This window comes from Rhinatrema bivittatum, chromosome 9, assembly GCF_901001135.1.
Source record: "Rhinatrema bivittatum chromosome 9, aRhiBiv1.1, whole genome shotgun sequence".
Lineage (NCBI taxonomy): Eukaryota > Metazoa > Chordata > Amphibia > Gymnophiona > Rhinatrematidae > Rhinatrema > Rhinatrema bivittatum.
The window spans coordinates 168344947-168363593 of NC_042623.1; the positions used below are offsets into that span (position 1 = coordinate 168344947).

General features: G+C 44.9%; 1 protein-coding gene across 2 annotated transcripts in view; it reads left to right on the forward strand.

Annotated features, from left to right (window-relative positions):
* SEPTIN2 (septin 2) overlaps positions 1–18647 on the forward strand; it is a 161794-nt gene that overhangs the window by 86205 nt on the left and 56942 nt on the right. For both annotated transcript variants that reach the window (XM_029617127.1, XM_029617128.1), the window contains exon 8: positions 17088–17189. In XM_029617127.1, the coding sequence (XP_029472987.1) occupies positions 17088–17189 (102 nt within the window). The remainder of the gene's footprint in view (positions 1–17087; positions 17190–18647) is intronic.

An 18647-nucleotide genomic window follows, 5' to 3' on the forward strand; every position in this document is an offset into this window, starting at 1 on the left:
TGGTTCTTCTTCACAAGAGTGGTAGCAGAGAGGAGGTTGGAAACTACAGGCCAGTTAGCCTCACCTCAGACGTAGGAAAGTTTATGGAGAGACTACTGAAGGAAAGAATGAGCTATCTACAATATGGTTGGTTGCTGGACCTGAGGCAGTATAGATTCTCAAGGGGAAAGTCCTGCCAGACAAATCTGTTTGTTTTTTTTAATTGTGTGAAAAGAGAGCTGGATCAAGGAAGAGTGCTTGATGTGATTTACTTGGATTTCAACAAAGCTTTTGATATGGTTCCACATAGGAATCTCATGAATAAAATGAAAAGCTTGGGAGTGAGCATCAAGGTGGTGACTACAAACTGGTTGATTATCAGGAGAAAGCATGTAATAGTAAATGGAACCTACTCTGAAGAGAGAACAGTGTTAAGTGGCAAGCCTCAAGGATCAGTTTTGGGATCAGTTCTGTTCAGTGTCTTCGTGAGCAACATTGCGGAGGGGTAGAAGATAGGTTGTCGTTTTGCGGATCTGCGGCAGAGTGGACACACCTGAAGGAGTGGAGAGAATGAAAAGTAATTTTAAGAAAGCTTGGTCGAAGATTTGGCAGCTGAGATTCAATACCAAGAAGTGTAGAGTCCTGCATCTGAGAAGCAGTAATCCAAAAGAGCTGGATGCAATGGGGGTGAAAAACTGTGTATAGACCAGGTGAGGGACCTTGAAGTTAGTAGGTCTGGGGATCTGAAAAGCAGCAAAGCAATGTGACAAGGCATAGCTAAAGCCAGAAGGATGCTGGGCTGCATAGAGAGAGAAATAACCACTAAATATAAGAAGGTGATAATCCCCTTGTACAGGTGCTGTGTTCAGTTCTGGAGATTGTATCTCAAAAAGGATAGAGACAGGATAGAAGCGGTCCAGAAAAAGGTGACCAAAATGGCATGGAGTCTGTATCGGAAGAATTATGAGAAGAGGCTGAAGAATCTAAATATGTATACCCTGGAGAAGAGCAGGGGGATACATGATACAGACCTTCAGATACCAGAAAGGTATTAATGATGTATTAATTTCAAACCTTTTCTGTTGGAAAAGAAACTGTAGGTTATGAAATGAAACTACAGGGAGTGGATGACTCGGAACCAACATCAGGAAATATTTCTTTATGGAAAAGGGTGGTAGATGCCTGGAATACCCTCCTGGAAGAGGTGGTATGATGAAAAAGTAAAAATTCAAAAGGGCATAAGATAAACACTGCATATCCCTAGAGACTAGATGTTGAAAATGAAGAAAGGGGTGCATGAGGGTAACCTGCACGGACCAGCAGTTACTACCATGAACAACTTTCTGGGGAGTCTGGAGGGGACCATTTGGTCTTTATCTGTTGTCATTACTATGTTATAGAAGAAAATGGAATGTGGAAAATACAAGATCCAGTCAACCTTTAATGTTTGAGACAGCATTAAGAGTCTTTTCTGTGAGGATTGGTACTCGACTTATCTGGCTGCCTGAGACCACTGATCTGAGCTCCAGAAAAGACTGATGTGCCGTGCACTGGAGACTATCTCTTTGGAGACAGAGTGAAGAAAATGGTGGCACAGATTCATGAACACTGCATTGCTTCAGCAGCTCTCTAAAGCCACTCCAGATCTGTTGTCCTCTGGCAGGAGATATAGTGTGGGGCCCAGGTGGCACTTTTTCAAGAAAGCGTTATCCTCCACCTCCTCAGCCCTGTGCATAACAAGCTTATTGTGTCTGCCTGAGGCAAAGGCCCCACCACACTAGGGCTAACATCTCAGCCAAAACCTGGAATATGGGTTTGATTGCGTCACATATAGCATGGATCCTGATGCCAATGCCAGAGGTCTTCCATGTTGGAAGCAGGCCAAAGTTTTACATAGACAATTGTCCCAGTATTACTTTGGACTTGAGTCCTCAGCATAATTTAAAAAAAAAAAAAATGCATACAAATTACATCTGTTGGGTATCTCTCCAAATTAGCCTCCAGAACCAACTTCAGAGGAAATATCTACATCAGGAATTGCTTCAGAAGGAGTTCTCCTCCCTCTTAGAGAGCAATACAATTGGGCCTATGTTGGTCTCTAACAAAAAAGAGACTCCATCCCATCCTAGACCTAAGTTCTATGAATAAGTTTCTGAAAAGAGAAAAATTCAAGATTTCCCTGGACACCTTAATTCCCCTTTACATAAAGGGAATTAGCCATATTCTCTCAAGGATGTTTACACACAGATATTTCCAGGTCACAAATTTGTAATAGGTAACTCTCATCTCCTATATCACATGTTGCCTTTTGGCCTAGCATCTGCTCCACGAGTCTTCAATGCATCTTGGAAACTGAGGGTGCATGTGTTCCTCTATCCAGCTTGGCTGGTGAAGAGCAAATCAAGTGTATGCTACAGAATCAATATGTAGAATCATCCAGATCTTGGCATTACTAGGGTTCGCTATCATCAATCTCAAGTCCACACTTAAGCCCGTCATCTCAATTGGAGTTTATTGGAGCACTGCTAGACACAACTCGAGCAAGATCTTTCCTTCCAGAACAGAGGGCTTATGATATCCACAGTGGAAAGGATCCAAGTAAATTAATAGGCCTCATCATCATCATGGGACATGTTCAGGTTGTTGGGCTTCATGTTCATCAACAGTACATGTTACTCCTTTAGCATGTCTGTTATGAGGAGAGCCTAATAGACTCTCTGATCCTAGTGACTGCAGTCCACTCAGGATCTTCAAGATAGCACCTGCATCACAGCAGCTCAAGGAATCCCTGCCCTGCTGGCAGAACAATTCCAGTCTGACCTAGAGGCATTCTTTTCCAAATTCTTCCAGTCCAAATTGTCCTGACCATGGATACATCCAACCTGGAGTGAGAAGCCAATGAGAGGGGCTATACACTAAAGGTTTCTGTCTGCTTAGGACACGCTTTTTCAAATAAACTTCCTAGAGCTAGGGGCAGTTCGGTACGCTCTGAAGGCTTTCAGAGATCATTTGGCCAACAAAGTGATCCTGGGCCACATAGAAAATTAATCATCAAATGTTTTACATCAAGGATCTCCAAATTATGACCTGAGGACCAAATGCAGCCCTTGGTTGAATTTCATCTGCTTCCTGAAAGCAAAAGCAGAATGAGCTTGATTTGGCCCACAGCAATGACTATAGGTGTTTTTTATCTGGCATGTAGAGGCTTTGGTGGGAGTGTATTCTTCTGCTACCGCAAGCTCAGATGTTTGAATGCAGAAGTGCAAGTGGCAGCATATCAGAGCGCCATGGGCAGAGCGTGTTAGTGATTAGCTGTATTGTGCATTGCTGGTATTAGTGTTGCTTGTGCAGGTGGTGCTGCTTGGGCTGAAGATAGGGAAAGAGGCTGCAAACCAGCTGCAAAGGTGTTATGGAGGGCAGTATAGGCCATGGGATGAAAGGCACTAGTGGATTCTATGAGATTACTAGGGAAAACCAGGTAAGGATGATGGTTCCTGGAGCTCCCAACCGCACTACCATCTTTTTGGAGCTGTGGAAGAGGGGGCATGGACATAGTCATCTGAGGCTTTAGAGGCACATAAATAATCATCATAAGCCAGCTACCAAGTCTGAGTGCCTCTCCCTGGATTAGGGCCTCTAGAGGGGGTGGTTTTTCTCATACCATGAATCCGACATGTTGCAAAAAAGGGAAGTTATGACTGAGAGAAGAGTTAGAGAGAAACGGTGGAAGAAAGGGATGAGAGAGGGAAAGGAAGTAGAGCAAAAGTGCATGAGAAGGTTGTGTGAGAGCACTGCACATATACAAGCACACTATCCTGCCATCCATCACTTGTCTAAGGCAGATATTGGGAAAGGGGGTTGGCTTTGGGGGCAAGTTGCCTGAGGATTTAGCATAACATACTTGCCATACTGGGTCAGACTAAGCGTCCAGTCCCAGTATCCTGTTTCCAGCAGTGGCCAATCCAGGTCACAAGTACCTGGAAAGATTCCAAACAAAATAAATAGATCCCATACTGCTATCTCTCAGTGATATGTAGTGGCTATTCCCTAAGTCTACTTGATTAATAACAGTTTATGGACTTCTTTTCCAGGAACTTGTGTAAACCTTTTTTAAATCCATCTGCGCTAACTGCCTTAACCACATCCTCGGGCAATGAATTCCAGAGCTTAATTTGTGCATTGAATATGTGTGAATTTTCTCAGATTTATTTTGAATGTGCTACTTGTTAACTTTGTGGAGTGACCCCCAGTCTTTGTGTTTTTTGAAAGCATAAATAACTGACTTCCATTTACCAGTTCTGTTCCACTCATAATTTTATAGTTCTCTATTATATCCCTCCTCAGCCTTCTCTCCCCAAGCTGAGCAGCCCCAACCTTTTTAGCTTTTCCTCATAGGGAGCCATTCCAACTCCTTTATCCTTCTCTGTATCTTTTCGAATGCAACATTTTTGACTATATAGCAACCAGAAATGTACACAGAACTCTGAGTGCAGCCTCATCATGGAACGATGTAGAGGCATTGACATTTACTGTTTTATTTTCCATTCCTTTCTTAAGAATTCCTAATATTGTTTGCCTTTTTTAACTTATTGCATTTTAAACAAATCAAATATGAAACACATTTGAAAGAGAAAAACATGCGAGTTACAATAATACAAAAGAAAATCAAAGAAATTGTGAAAACAATAGCATAATCCAAATTTAGAAAGAAATTGAGAAAACAGAAAAAGCTGTGGGACAAGGCTTATCAAAAAAAAGTAATATATAATCTAAAGGAAAAAAGACATCTGAGCAGAACACTACCCATTAATCTCTAATACACATTACAGAAAGGCAGGTTACAAATCAGAATTATCTAGCATCCATAACCTCTCTCAGCTGTAACAGATTGGAAAAAAAAGACTAGAAACATCAAGAGGTATAGCACATTTGCAGGGATGGTGAATAACACATGAAACCCCTAGAGACAACTTCAGGTTTCAAAGGCCAAAAAGGTCTTCCTATATTCCTGTGTAACTTTAGCAAGATTAGGAAACATCCAAATTTTCTGTCCTTTGAGCAAGACGTCCTTTTAACAAAAATAGACTATAGTGTATTCAGGCCTGCTGCGGCCTCAAGAGTAGCTCAGGAACGCAATAAGGCGGGACCAACTTAATTCTGGTGCAAGTATTTATTTATAGTGTTTCAAGGATACAGAAACCAAATTAGTAACTTAACTTACGTCAGGCATAACTATCAGTTAAACGTATTCTGTCCAGGTGTATTGTGATGTCCTACCAGCTCCCTGGGGCCTCCCCAAGCTTTCTAGGCCTGGTTTCTTATGGTAGGGTGAAGGCTTCTAAAGATAGAATGAGGGAGTTGTCGGTACACTCCATCACAAGACGATAAAGATTATTATGTTCTTGTAAAAAGACAAATCATAAGTAGTGTAGCTCACCGAACCATGTTTTCATCTCCAGAGTTTTCCAAAAAGTTTGATAAATTAGTAGTGACTTCTGTTGAAGCATTTCCAGTAACTTTCTTAGAAGATGGCAGATAATAATTCTTCCCAATAGGAGGTAAAGCAGCTTCTGAAATTTACAAAACCTCCTTTAGATAGGACATAAAGAGCTTAGAGGGAGAAATTAATGACATTTGAGGAAAAATAAGCACTCTGAAATTCAGATTTGAGAGAGTTCTCTGTTTTCCATCCTCCGAGAAGACATAGATCTTTAATTATATTACTCTGCACTTCTTTAACTTGAACTAGAGAAGTCTGTACTTCAGATAACTTCTCACAAGAGGAGGTATGTTGTTCTTAAGATTGAAATTTAGAATGCAAGTTTGTGGTCAAAACAACAAGATGAAATTTTTTAATATCATTACACTCCATAGACTCTCTAAAATTATTTCAGCAGGTTTCTCAAAGGAAGTACTAGCCTTGAGACCAGTAATAAATTCAAAAGACTGAGGCAACAAAGTCTCGGGACTAACTTCAACATTCCCAACTACCGCAGCTGCTTGCAAACCATTTGCCTCTGTGTTCTCTGGCAGCTCTTGGTGGCCATAATCCAAACCCAACTCACTCAGCCATTTGTGTCTCAATGACTGAGAGGGGAAAGTGCTGCCTGATGACGCTGCAAAGGCACCAGTACTCATAGTATGCTCTGGCGTATCTCCCATGAAAAAGGCAACAGTGCCGGGAGGCTGCAGTGTAGATACTAAGTCTGGGCTGAGTGATGCTTCAGCTGCCGATGGGCTGACTGCCCCAGTACCAGCTAAGTTGGATTCCTCTGAAATCAGGGAAAGTGCATGTTCCAGCATGGTGGTCTGCAGGGTAGTAGTTGTGGTAGATGGCTTACCCTTCCAAACACGCTCTTCCTTTTCCCCATTTAAACCAAGGAATAGACTTCTGACCAAGACAGTCAGATTTGTGGCTGTAAACATGTCTGCAAATGTGACACCATTTCTGTTTGAAATCCTCGGTTCAGTGTGCAACAGCGGTCAAAAATGCAAAGTGTTATCCAGTATGACTTGCAGATCCTTTTCCTGAGTGGTAACTTCTAATATGGAACCTAACATTCTGTAACCATAGTGATGGCTACTTTTTCCCCATCACTCTGCAGTTATCCACATAAAATTTAATCTACCATTTGAATGCCCAGTCTTCCAGTCTCTCAAGGTCCTCCAGCAATTTTTCACAATTTACTTGTGGTTTAACCACTTGGAATATTGTGTGTGCAAATTTGGTCATCTGACTTGTTCCCTTTTCCAGATTATTTATAAATATATTAAAGCGGACTTCCGGCGATGACGTAAGCCGAGACGGAAGCAGGGGGATAGAGCTCCGCGGCCCCGCTCTCCGTTTCATTAAACTTAACCTAAATTAACCGCCCGTTTTTTCGCCCAAACCCCTCCCGGCAGACGTGGGTAGTGTTGCCATTGTTCCAGCCTAGCCCGGCAGGCGTGGGATGCGCAGGACGAGCGCTAGAGGGAAAACGGAGCGTCGCCCCCACAAACCGCGTGGAACCAAAATGGCGGGGGCAGCAGGCCCGGCTGAACCTATGGTGACTGCGATCTCGGATGCTGCTCTGGAGAAAATCTCCCTCAGCGTTACTGCAGCACTGGACAGTAGGTTGATCAAACTACAAACCTCCATCGAAGACATAAAAACCGCGGTGGAGGGGCACTCGAAGCGGCTAGACGTGGCGGAAAATACGCTTTCGGATGTGGGGGATAGACTGGCCGCCTCTGAACGCCATGTGGCGGAGCTGCAAAGCAGGCAGAGAGAGTTGTTAGCCAAAATGGAGGAGCAGGAAGACCGCGGCCGGCGAAATAATTTAAAGATTATTGGGCTGCCGGAGGCTGTGCGGGATGATGAGCTGTGCTCGCTGGTGGAACGTTGGCTCCCGCAGCAGGTGGGCCTAGAGCTGATGGAGGGCAGTCTCCAATGTGAACGGGTACATCGTGTGGGCCCGGTGCGTGAGGGGCAAGCCCGACCGAGACCCGTTATGGCCCGGCTCCTTAATTGGAGCCATAAAACGCAACTGATGCGGGCGTATCGAGCGAAGGAGAAGCTGGAGCACTCGGGCAGCAGACTGCTGCTATTTAATGATTTTTCGGCAAGCACGGCAGCACAACGGAAGCTCCTGGCCCCAGCCTGCATGTCCCTGCACCAACGAGGAATCAGATTTGCCTTACTCTATCCGGCTAAATTGCGGGTGCATTACAACAATCAGACTCATCTCTTCACCTCCAAAGCAGAAGCTGATCAATTCCTTGCCTCCCTGCCTCCTGTGGATTGACGGGGCTGCTCTGGAGCTACTGTGTCTGCTTTCTACTGTTCGAGTTTTGTTGATTATCATGGAATTCCGGGTTGACGTTTTTTGAGCACAGTATTGCTGACCAGTGCAACATGCCACGGCGTTTCTTCTCGTCTCTGGCCAATTCCTACCCTTGGTTTGTGGGACTGATTGGTTCGAAGTGGACTGTTGCCTTCATGTCCTACATCGTGTCTCATTGGCACCGGCAATGGTGACTTGTAACACCCTGAAGTCTACTTAGCCATTATTTCCCTGACTGCCTTCGTGGATATGGCGTTAACGGATGTCGCGGGGGGAGTGAAGGGGGAGAGGGTGGGGCGGGAGCAGGGGGCCCCGGACGTAGGAGACAAAAGGTCGGGACCCCTGCTTCTGGGAGCAGTGGCGTGGTGTTCTAAGAGAGTGGGTGAATCGGGTAGTATGAATGTGTGTGACTGTGTTCAGGGGGAAGGGGGATGTGGGGGGGTTACTGAATGGCTCAGGTTGGTGTGTGAGAGATACCGGGTCTGGTTCTTTCCGGTTAACTTCTGTGGGAGCTTGTCCCCGTGGTCTAGGCTGGGAGGCCGGGGGACACTTTTTGAAGTGGTAGATCGGAGTCCTATGGGGCACCGTACTATTGTTCAGTCTTTTTCGCCATTCTATGGCGCAGGTTAAAATAGTGTCCCTCAATGTGGACGGCATTCACTCCCCAATTAAACGTACCAAGCTTAATGCGCAGTTTAAACGCATGAAAGCGCATGTAGCGTTTCTGCAAGAAACTCATCTGGGGGATGTGGAACATGCTAAGCTGCGGTGTGACTGGGTAGGCCAATGTTACTACTCTTCCTATAACAGGCGTCAGAGGGGGGTGGCCATTCTGCTACATAAGAATTTGCCCTTTCAACTCACCCGTTTACATCAGGATGTTGACGGGCGCTATGTTTTGGTGGCGGGAACGCTCTATCAGCAGAAAGTAGTTCTCTGTAATGTTTACGCTCCTAATGTGTATGCTCCTGGGTACTTTGCCACTTTGCTAAAATTGCTTATGGATTACTCTGACCATAGTTTGATCGTGGGAGGTGATTTTAACGTGGTGGCAAACAAAAGTATGGATGTTAACCCCCCTAAACTGTTGTCCCCGGCGGATGCGGATAAGGGTGTTAACCTTTTATGTCGTGATCTGCAGCTTTTGGATGTGTGGAGAGTGCTTCATCCCCAGGAACGGGATTTTACTTTCTATTCTCATCCCCACCAGAAGTACTCTCGTCTAGACTACTTGTTGCTCTCTGAGAAATGTTTTCCCCAGCTAGTGGAAGCCACCATTGGCCCGATTGCATTGACGGACCATGCTCCACTCAGTCTTACTTTGAGCTGGGGCCGTGGTTCCCATTTGCCGTTCTCTTGGCGCATGCGCCCGGACCTCTATTTTGATGGTGGCTTTAAGAAATATCTACAGGATTGCTGGGCTGACTATCTGTCACATAATCACATACCAGCTGTTGGCCTTGAGATTTTGTGGGAGGCTGGGAAAGCGGTGATGCGGGGGGCTATTATTGCCTATGTAGCCAAACAAAACAAACACAGAAATGCTGAAATTCTCCGGCTTACCGCACGTCTTCAGGCAGCGCAGCTCTTACATCAGACCACTATGCGGACTGAGGACAAGGCTTCACTCGATATGGCCCGGGTTGCCCTGAATAACTTGCTGCATATCCGTGCATCCAAATCCCTGAGATACTATCGTTACCAATTATATAAATATGGTAACCGCCCTAGCCGCCTCCTGTCCCACTTGATACGACCCAAGGGGGCCAGATTGTCTATCCCGGGGATCCGAGATGGTCAGGGGACTCATTGTACGAGACAGACTGAGATCGAGGCACGATTTCTGGAGTATTTTACACAGCTTTATGGTGCTAAACCTATGTCCGGGGAGGTGGCGGAGACCCTTTTTCAGGGGCACTGCTGGCCTCGGGTGACCTCGGAGGATCTCTTAGCGTTAAATTGCCCCATCTCTACTCAGGAAATCTATTCGGTCATTCAAGGCCTCAAATTGGGTAAAGCAGCGGGACGGGACGGGTTTGGGTCGGAATATTACAAGCTCTTGGGTTACCCCATTTTAGCTCCTTTACAGGGATACTATAATAGCCTCTTGGAGGGTTCGCCGCTCTCGGAGATCGCACACCGGTCCGTCATAGTGGTACTGCCTAAACCCGGGAAGGACCCCCTAGAGGTGGGCTCTTATAGGCCCATCTCCTTGATAAATGTGGATCTCAAGATACTCTCTTCGGTCTTGGCTGCCAGATTACAGGCCTTCCTTCCCGCTTTGGTACATGAGGACCAAACGGGGTTTGTGCGGGGACGCCAGGGGGTGCGAAATGTCCGTCGCCTTATTGCTGCCCTTAGTTATCAGTCCCCTGAGGAGGCCCTTATATTGAGCTTGGATGCTGAAAAAGCTTTCGACTCTGTCTCCTGGGAGTATTTGTTCTGGGTCCTAGGCAAGTATGGCTTCTCGGGTGCGTATTTAGGATGGTTGTCTGCCCTGTACAGTAACCCTAGCGCTACCATTTTAATAAATGGGAGGCCCACCTCTCATTTCTCCATACGCTGTGGAGTTCGACAGGGTTGTCCATTGTCTCCCTTATTATTCATTCTGGCCTTGGAGCCCCTGGCTGGTCGCTTGCGCGGAGACAGAGACTTATATGGCCTCAGCGTGAGCGGCCACCCTCTGAAATTGGCACTTTTTGCTGATGATATTTTGTTATTTGTGGGCAAGCCGCGTACTAGTGTCCCGATAATAATGAAGCTTTTTAACCAATTTACCAAAGTGGCAGGTCTGCGCATTAATTACGCGAAATCTGAGGCCTTGGCCCTTAGCGCGGGCCTGCAAGATCGGTGGGGGGAGGCCTTTCCCTTTCATTGGGCCCCGGCTAGGCTCAAATACTTGGGTGTTTGGGTCCCTCGTGATTTAAAGAAATTATATGCTTTAAACATAACTCCCTGTATAGACAAACTTCAGACCCACTTAGCGACATGGACCCCTCTCCCGCTCTCCTTCTTTGGACGGTGTGCTTTAGTTAAGATGGTTCTGGTGCCTAAACTTTTGTACCTATTACACATGTTGCCCTGCTGGTTGCGTGGGGTGGATATCCGGCGCTTGCGCTCTAGTATACAGCGGTTCTTGTGGCAGGGGAAGAGGGCGAGACTTCCTTACCCCACTTTGGAGCTGCCAGGGGACCGTGGAGGGCTTAATATGCCTGACTTCCGCTTGTACAATGTGGCCTGTCAAATGAGGTTTGTGGGGGAATGGCTCACGGGCACCTATAAGCTGTGTGCGGCCGGAATGCTTTTGCGTATGTCTACGCCATACTCTCCAGTGAGTATTATCCAGGCCCGGGCGGCAAATCGGTCCTCTATCCCGTATCCTGCTGTTTTGCTCTCTCCCTGTATCCAAGCCTGGAGATGGTGGAGACGGTTACACGCACGATCGGGGGTTCGGTCTCTCCTACTTCCCCTGGTACACAACCTGGAGTTTCTGCCGGGGCGGGACAGCGGGGCAATATTTCAGTTTTGGGCCTCTCAAGGGTTGTTGTTCCTATATCATATGCTGGATGAGGGCACTGGCCACATATTGGATTTTGCAAATATACAACGTACTTATCATATTCCAGCCAAACAGTTCTATGCTTTTCTTCAGGCTCGTCACTACATTCGTTCCTGTGCATGGACTGCAACGGACATCGTGGCGGAAATGAAATTTGCCACTACTACCTTTGATATTGCTTATCATACTAATACCATCACTGGCTGGAAGACTCAGGGACAGAAACTCCGCAGTGTGGACAGGGCGTCATATTTGGCGGGCCGATGGACTGAGGCCTTTACCTTTACGGTTACCACTGCACAGATTCATACTGCATTTGCACGATTGCGGAAACTCCTACCAGATATTGGTCTGCGGGAAGTGCAGTTTAAAATTTTGCACTGGCTCTATTGTGATGACATCCGGAGAGCTCAGATGCGATTGGCCCCCACATCGTTGTGTATTGTGGATTGCGACCTGGGACCTTGGCTCATAGACTGTTTGACTGTGCAACGCTCAGAGTGTTTTGGGCCGCTATAGAGACAGTGCTGAATACCTGTCTGGGAGTGACTGTTCGCCTCACAGGACTGGTGCTCCTGCGTAGCTCATTGCCACCCTCCTTGTTGGATCGAGGGTCTAAGGTTAAATTTGAGAGAGTGGTCATTATGCAGGCATGCCGCACCATTTTAAAGGACTGGTTGACTTCGGACCATACACCTACATTTCAGGCCTGGACTAGACGCATGGCTGAGCTGGTTCTCTTGGAACGAATGGACTTTTTATTGGGCCGTCGGAGCCCAGATAAAGTTTATTGTGCTTGTTGGGATGCCTATGTATTAACACTGTCTACGGAATTACAGGATGAGCTCCGGGCCAATGGGTACACGTCTGCTTGGGCTGTTCAAAAGGGGGGGGGGCATCTAGTGGGGGAGCGAGTGTGAATGATTGTGGAGTGAATGCTGGACTGGGGGAAGGGGGGGGGAAGGGATACAGGGTATAGGTTGGAAACTAAGTTAAAAGGTGGGTCTGAAGGTGGCAACCCTGTTGTAATTCTTGTTCAACCTTTGTCTTATGTTCCTTTGTTTATTGTCACTTTAGCTTCGGTTGTTAGTGTGTACTTGGTTGCTACTTGCAAGATGTACCAATAAAAATACGATTCTGACAAAAAAAAATTAAATATATTAAAGCATCAGTCCTAGTACAGATCCCTGAGGCATTCAATTGTTTATCCTTCTCCACTGAGAAAACCTACCATTTAGTCCTACTCAGTTTCCTATCTTTTTACCAGTTTGGAATCCACAATAGGACATTGCCTCCTATCCTGTAACTTTTTAATTTTTTAAGGAATCTTTGAGGACACTTTGTCAAACAGCCTCTGAAAATCCAAATGCACTACATCCACCAGCTCACCATTATCCACATGTTTATTAAACCCTTCAAAAAATTGTAGCACATTGGTGAAGCAAGATTTGTCTTGTTTAAATTCATGCTGTCTTTGTCCCATTAAATCATGGGTTTCTATATGTTCAGTGGTTCTGTGATTTTGTTTAGAATATTTCCAGGGTTGTTAACATAGGAGAAATCTAGAAATATTACTGACACTCTATCTGCAGCATCTCTACACCTTTGGCAATGCTTTCCACTGCCTCCCCCCTTCCCTATGGTGGTTCTGTTTGCATCTCCCCAGATCAGAAACATCGCCTTCTGATCCAGAAAAATGGATACAAGGCAAACTAATCTTGGATGCCTTTGCTCTCTTAGAGTGAGGATCTGCTCTACAGAATCCTCTGATTACACTCATCATGAAGACTTTGTTGAAGCTGAGAGGACCTGGAAACCATGATTCTCATAGTCCCTTTTTGGCTGAGACAAATGTGGCTTCTAGTCCTAAGGGATATGTCTATCAGGAACAGGTCAGACTGGGAAATTCCACCAACTCTGATTATTCAAGCTCAAGGATGTTTGTACCATCCCAACATCAGGTCCCTTTCTCTCACAGCCTTGATGTTGAGAAACTAATTCTGCAACCCCCTGGATTTTTCAGAGGATGACTCTCTTGTCCTGTGAGCTTTTGAATAGGAATCAACAAAGGTCCTGTGATCTAAAATGGAGATTTGCCTTCTGGTGGTGAACAAAAGACATTAGACCTTTTCTCCTGCTCTGTACAAAATTTGCTTGATTATCTTCTACTTTTTGTCCGAGTCAGGTTTCAAAACCAACTCAGAGTTCACCTTAGTGCAGTTGGTTCCTCACCAACATAGAAGTAAGACCCATCTTTGTATAGACTTTGATTGTCCAGTTCATGCAGAGCCTACTTCATTTGAAGCATCTCATCCAGATTCCCGCTGTGATTTGGGTCTTCAGCTTGGGTCCTGACCCAGCTGATAAGAGCTCCTTTTGAGCCAGTGTATTCCTGTGTCCCGAAGTACCTGATCTGGAAGGTTGTAATTTTGGAGCTTGTATTTTTCAGCTCCAGTAACTTATCTATCTTCTACAAAATGTTATCGCGATAGGGTAGTTTCTGCTTTCCCATCCTAACTTTTTGCTTAAGGAGGTGTCAAAATTTCATTTTAACTAGTCTGTCATCTTTCCCAACATTTTTTTCCCAGGCCATAAGTCCACCAAGGTGAACAAGCACTGCACAGTTTGGACTGCAAGAGTGTCTTGGCCTTCTACCTGGAGTAGACTGAAGCCCATAGAAAGAACCCCTAGCTTTGTGTTTCTTTTGACACCAACAGACTTGGGATTGCTGTTGCCAAACAAACTTCATCCAGTTGGTTAGCAGATTGCCTCTCCTTCTGTTATGCCCAAGAGAGGGCCTCAATCTAGTGGTTCATATCAAGACTCATAGTATCGGAGCCATGGTAACATCCGTGGTCTCCATGGAGATCTACAAAGCTGCGACATGGAGTTCTCTTCACTCATTGCACTACTACTTGCATAGGGACTTCAATGTGACTGTAGGTTTGTACAGTCTCTCCTGTGGAATCTTTGAGGTTTACAGCCCAACTACATTACTTCCTAGGATCTATGGCCAGCAAACAGTTATTGTCTGTTGGCCTTGTTGTGTTTCCCTTTTTTTTTTCGTTCAGTGCATTCTGTAGCTAGGGATTGCTCATTGTGAGGTCTGCCATCCTGCTTTTCCTTGGAGAAAGCAGAGTTGCTTTACTGTAATAGGTGTTCTCAGAGGACAGCAGGATGATCAGTCCTCACAAAAACACCCACCTCCCCTTGGAGCTAACATCTCCTTATTTAAGCTAAGAAATAAGACTGAGGAGGATCCTGCATGGACATGTGACATAGTGGCATGAGACACATAATGGCATGAGACACGTGAGGCGCAGTCAGTTGTAGAAACTAACAACATTTCTGGGCTGGGCTGCATTGGCTGATGATACTACTTGAGGATTGACATCTTGCTGTTCTCAGAAGAACACCTGTTACAGCTAAGCAACTTTTTTCTAACTCCTGATTCCTTCCTTATTTTGTATTTGGTGAGGGTCTGTGTCCATGTGTGTGACAAAAGTGAGGTATTCTAGTGTGTATATTCTGTATAGGGATCCTGCAGCTCTTCACCTAGGAGGTGTATTTTAGGGGCCCCATAGTATATTTGCAGTGTTATCTTTTCATATAGGTTTGAGTTCTGAGAGTTCGGTTTTGGTATGGAACATTTGTTTTATAAGGTCTGAATGACTCTTTTTTTTTTTTTTTTCTTTTTTTTAAACAAGGTTTTTATTGGATATTATTTGGAGGAGAAGTCCATTAATGGCTATTAATCAATTATACTTAGGGAATAGCCACTGCTATTAATTGCATCAGTAGCATGGGTTCTTCTTAGTGTTTGGGTAATTGCCAGGTTCTTGTGGCCTGGTTTTTGGCCTCTGTTGGAAACAGGATGCTGGGCTTGATGGACCCTTGGTCTGTCCCAGCATGGCAATTTCTTATGTTCTTATTTCACACTCTAGTAATAATCGCTGTTAGTGAAGTAACACATTTTTCCTATGGTGAATAGTAAGAAGAAATATTCCAGTTCAGCCCAGCAAGCCATTTAGAGATTATATTCAACTAATGTAATATGAATTTTCTTGATAAATTTAAGTAAAAATAACATGACACATTCATCGTGCACTGACATGATTGCAGGAACATTTGCATTACGTATTAGGAATGTGCATTTGTCCTGGTTCGGCCACCCCGAAAAACAAAGCGGATTTTCCTGAAATTTCGGGCGGCCGAAAAAAATCAGCCCGAACTGCGGGAAAATGAAATTTCCCACAGCTGGCCAATAACGAAGGCTGAACCAAAAGGTTCAGCCGAATCATGTGTCTATTATGTGTGTGTGTGTGTGTGTACACACACAAAAAAAATTTAAAATTATGATGTCCAATTATCTGATTTTACAATATTGTTTTGGGAGGGGTGGTGGAAGGAACAGGATGATTGTTTGATTATCAAAATCCTAGGGAGCGAGCCTATGGATCTGAAAGCTAATTGTGGGGGCAGGAAGGGTACAAGGCTGAAGGTTCACCTAGGGCAGAGGTTCTCAACTTTGTCCTGAGGATTCCCACCCAGTCATGTTCTCAGGATATCCATGATGCATAAGCTTGTGTGGGAGAAGGGTAAGGGGCTACCTCGAGGTCTGTGAGCACATGCTGGCTCTCAGGTTCTGTGCTGATCTTATTTCAAGTTTCTGCAACTATTTATTTATTTATTTAGATTTCTTATATACCGACATTCTTGAAAGAAGATATTAAATCAAATCTGTTTCCATTGAAACTGAACAATCACGGCTGAGGCATTACATTGAAACAAGTTGTCAGAAACAAATAACATTAGTAACATTATAAGAAGGAATATATATATATATATATATATATATATTCTATAGAAGGAACTATTGCCACTGCCATAGCACAAAGATCTATAGCATTACAATCTGAGAAGCGTAGGAAGGAGGAGAGGGAGTGAGGGAGAGGCTGCTGCTGAACAGAAGGTGAAAGGGGAAGACAGAGAAAAGACTGCTACTGAGCAGGAGATTGGGGGCCAGAGAGAGGGGGGATGGCTGCTGCTGGGAAGGGGATTGGGGGACAGAGGAGGGATGACAGCTGCTGCTGAGCAGAAGATTGGGGGACAGAGGGGGGATGGCCGTTGCTGCTGGGCAGGAGGTTGGGGGATAGAGAGGAGGGATGTCTGCTGCTGGGCAGGAGGTTGGGGGACAGATGCAGGCTGCTGCTGGGAAGGGGATTGTGGGAAAAATGTCTCTTGTTGAGCAGGAAGTTAGGAGCTGCCGATGGGTGAGGAGAGAGGGAAGCTACTAAGCAAGGGTTGGATGGTAGGGAGAGGGAAGCTGCTGGACAAAAAATGGGTGGGAGAAAGGGATGCTGCTCAAACAAGAAGTGGGTAGGAGAAAAGAGGATGCAGGGCAAGGAGTGTGGAGGGAGAAAAGGGGATTCAGGGCAAATGGGGGGGGGGGGTAGGGAAAGAGGGATGCTGAGCAGCAGGGGGAAAGTTGTTTTGTTGGAGCCACCACCATTAGAAGGACAACTGTGCCTTTGCCTCAAAGGAGAGAGCATTCATAAATCAAGGGGAAAGGATGGTCATCATTATGAATATCTGCCCCAAGCTAAAAAAAAGCTGGTCCTGGCACTATAACTGCCACCAAATTATAAAGACTCCTCTTCCCCCCCCCCCCCCCCCCCAAAAAAAAAAAGTGATCACTGCAGCCTTATCTATGACTAATCTTCCAGATTCTAGATGAAATTGAAGAACATGGTATCAAAATTTACCAGCTACCTGATGCCGAATCAGATGAAGATGAAGATTTCAAAGAGCAAACCAGGCTGTTAAAGGTGAGTGGTGTCATTCTCTATGGAATACCTGAGAGGTAATGGGAAGGGTGATTTTGAGAGGGAGGTTAATATCAACTATTGATTTGGTACTCAATAGAGCACAGCAAACTGTTCTCTTGATCACAAGCAGCCTCTGTAGGGGCACGCATATGGGTCCCATGACCTGCATTTCCTGCATCATCATAGGGACTTCTGGAATATGGAAAATTTTCACCATGTTTGACCTGTGCATGATAGGCAACATTGAATTGTTGAGACTATCTGAAATCGATACTCTTCTGTTTCAACTCATGCTTAAGCTTTTCAAAGCTCTTAAATGGGACAAAAACCTTGCTCTAGGCTCTCAATTATTGTCAAAACAACCAAGAAATTGTTTTATATTTATTTATTGTGTTTGTATTCCACCTTTCAGCCACTTCAAAATGGATTGCATTCAGGCTCTATGATGATTTCTCTGTCCCCAGAGGGCTTACAATCTGTTTGTACCTGAGGTGATGGAGGGTGAAGCAACTTGCCCAAGTAGGCCTAATACCTCTTCTGTGAGGCCTGAGCGACTCTGTCATCCTGGAGCAAATGTCTTATCTGAAGACTGTATGAACTTTTGAGAGGCAGTGAAGATTAGCTCTAAGCAAGGGACGCATTTCTTGGAACTGCTAGTTGCTTTGACTACTTTGGGTAGAAAAAACTGAAGCAAAGTTGAAGACATTTTCTAGAGAGACATTTTAAAAGAAAAGAGAACCCTGACAAACTGCAGGGCCTAGCTTTAGTGCAATTCAGCAAATCATGTAGCCTGATAGTTTGTTGCAGAGCAGTTGGTATAGCAACAGTGAAGAAATAAATAGAATTAAAGAAATGCCTACCTAGGAACACACTTAAAGGAAAAATAGGAACACTGAGAATTCAATGAAAAAATTGTAGTGTGAAAGAGCAGGGATGTACTGGGAAAAAATGTAAGTTAGCTTTGTGGGAGGGTATTTCATATTTCATTTAATATTTCCATAGAGAAATAGAATTCCCCACCAAAAATAAATAAAACCTTGGGCCAAGAACCACTCCAGCCCCCTCTTGCCTGATCTGTGGGGGGTCCACCATAGCCTGGTCCTGGAGCCTGGGCCCAGTGAGGCCTAAGCTTGATTGTGGAGCTCAGTCCGGTCTCGCTGTCTCCGGGACCTGATCCTGCCCCTCAGACTTAGACCAGGCCTCTTCCATCTTTTCATCTACCAAAAACATTTTTTTTTTTTTTTTTTTTTTTTTTTTTTTTTTTAAAGAGATGACTTAGGTCTGGCCTGGGCCTTGGCCAGGCCCCAGCATTGAGCCTGGGCCTTGGATTTTTAAATTTTTCAAAACCAAACTAAAGTAAAACCAACAAAATTGTATTGGTTTTTCTTTTGTTCCATTTTGAAAACATGAAACGAAATAGGGAATATCATGGATGTTTTCTAGTTCGTTTCAGACAAA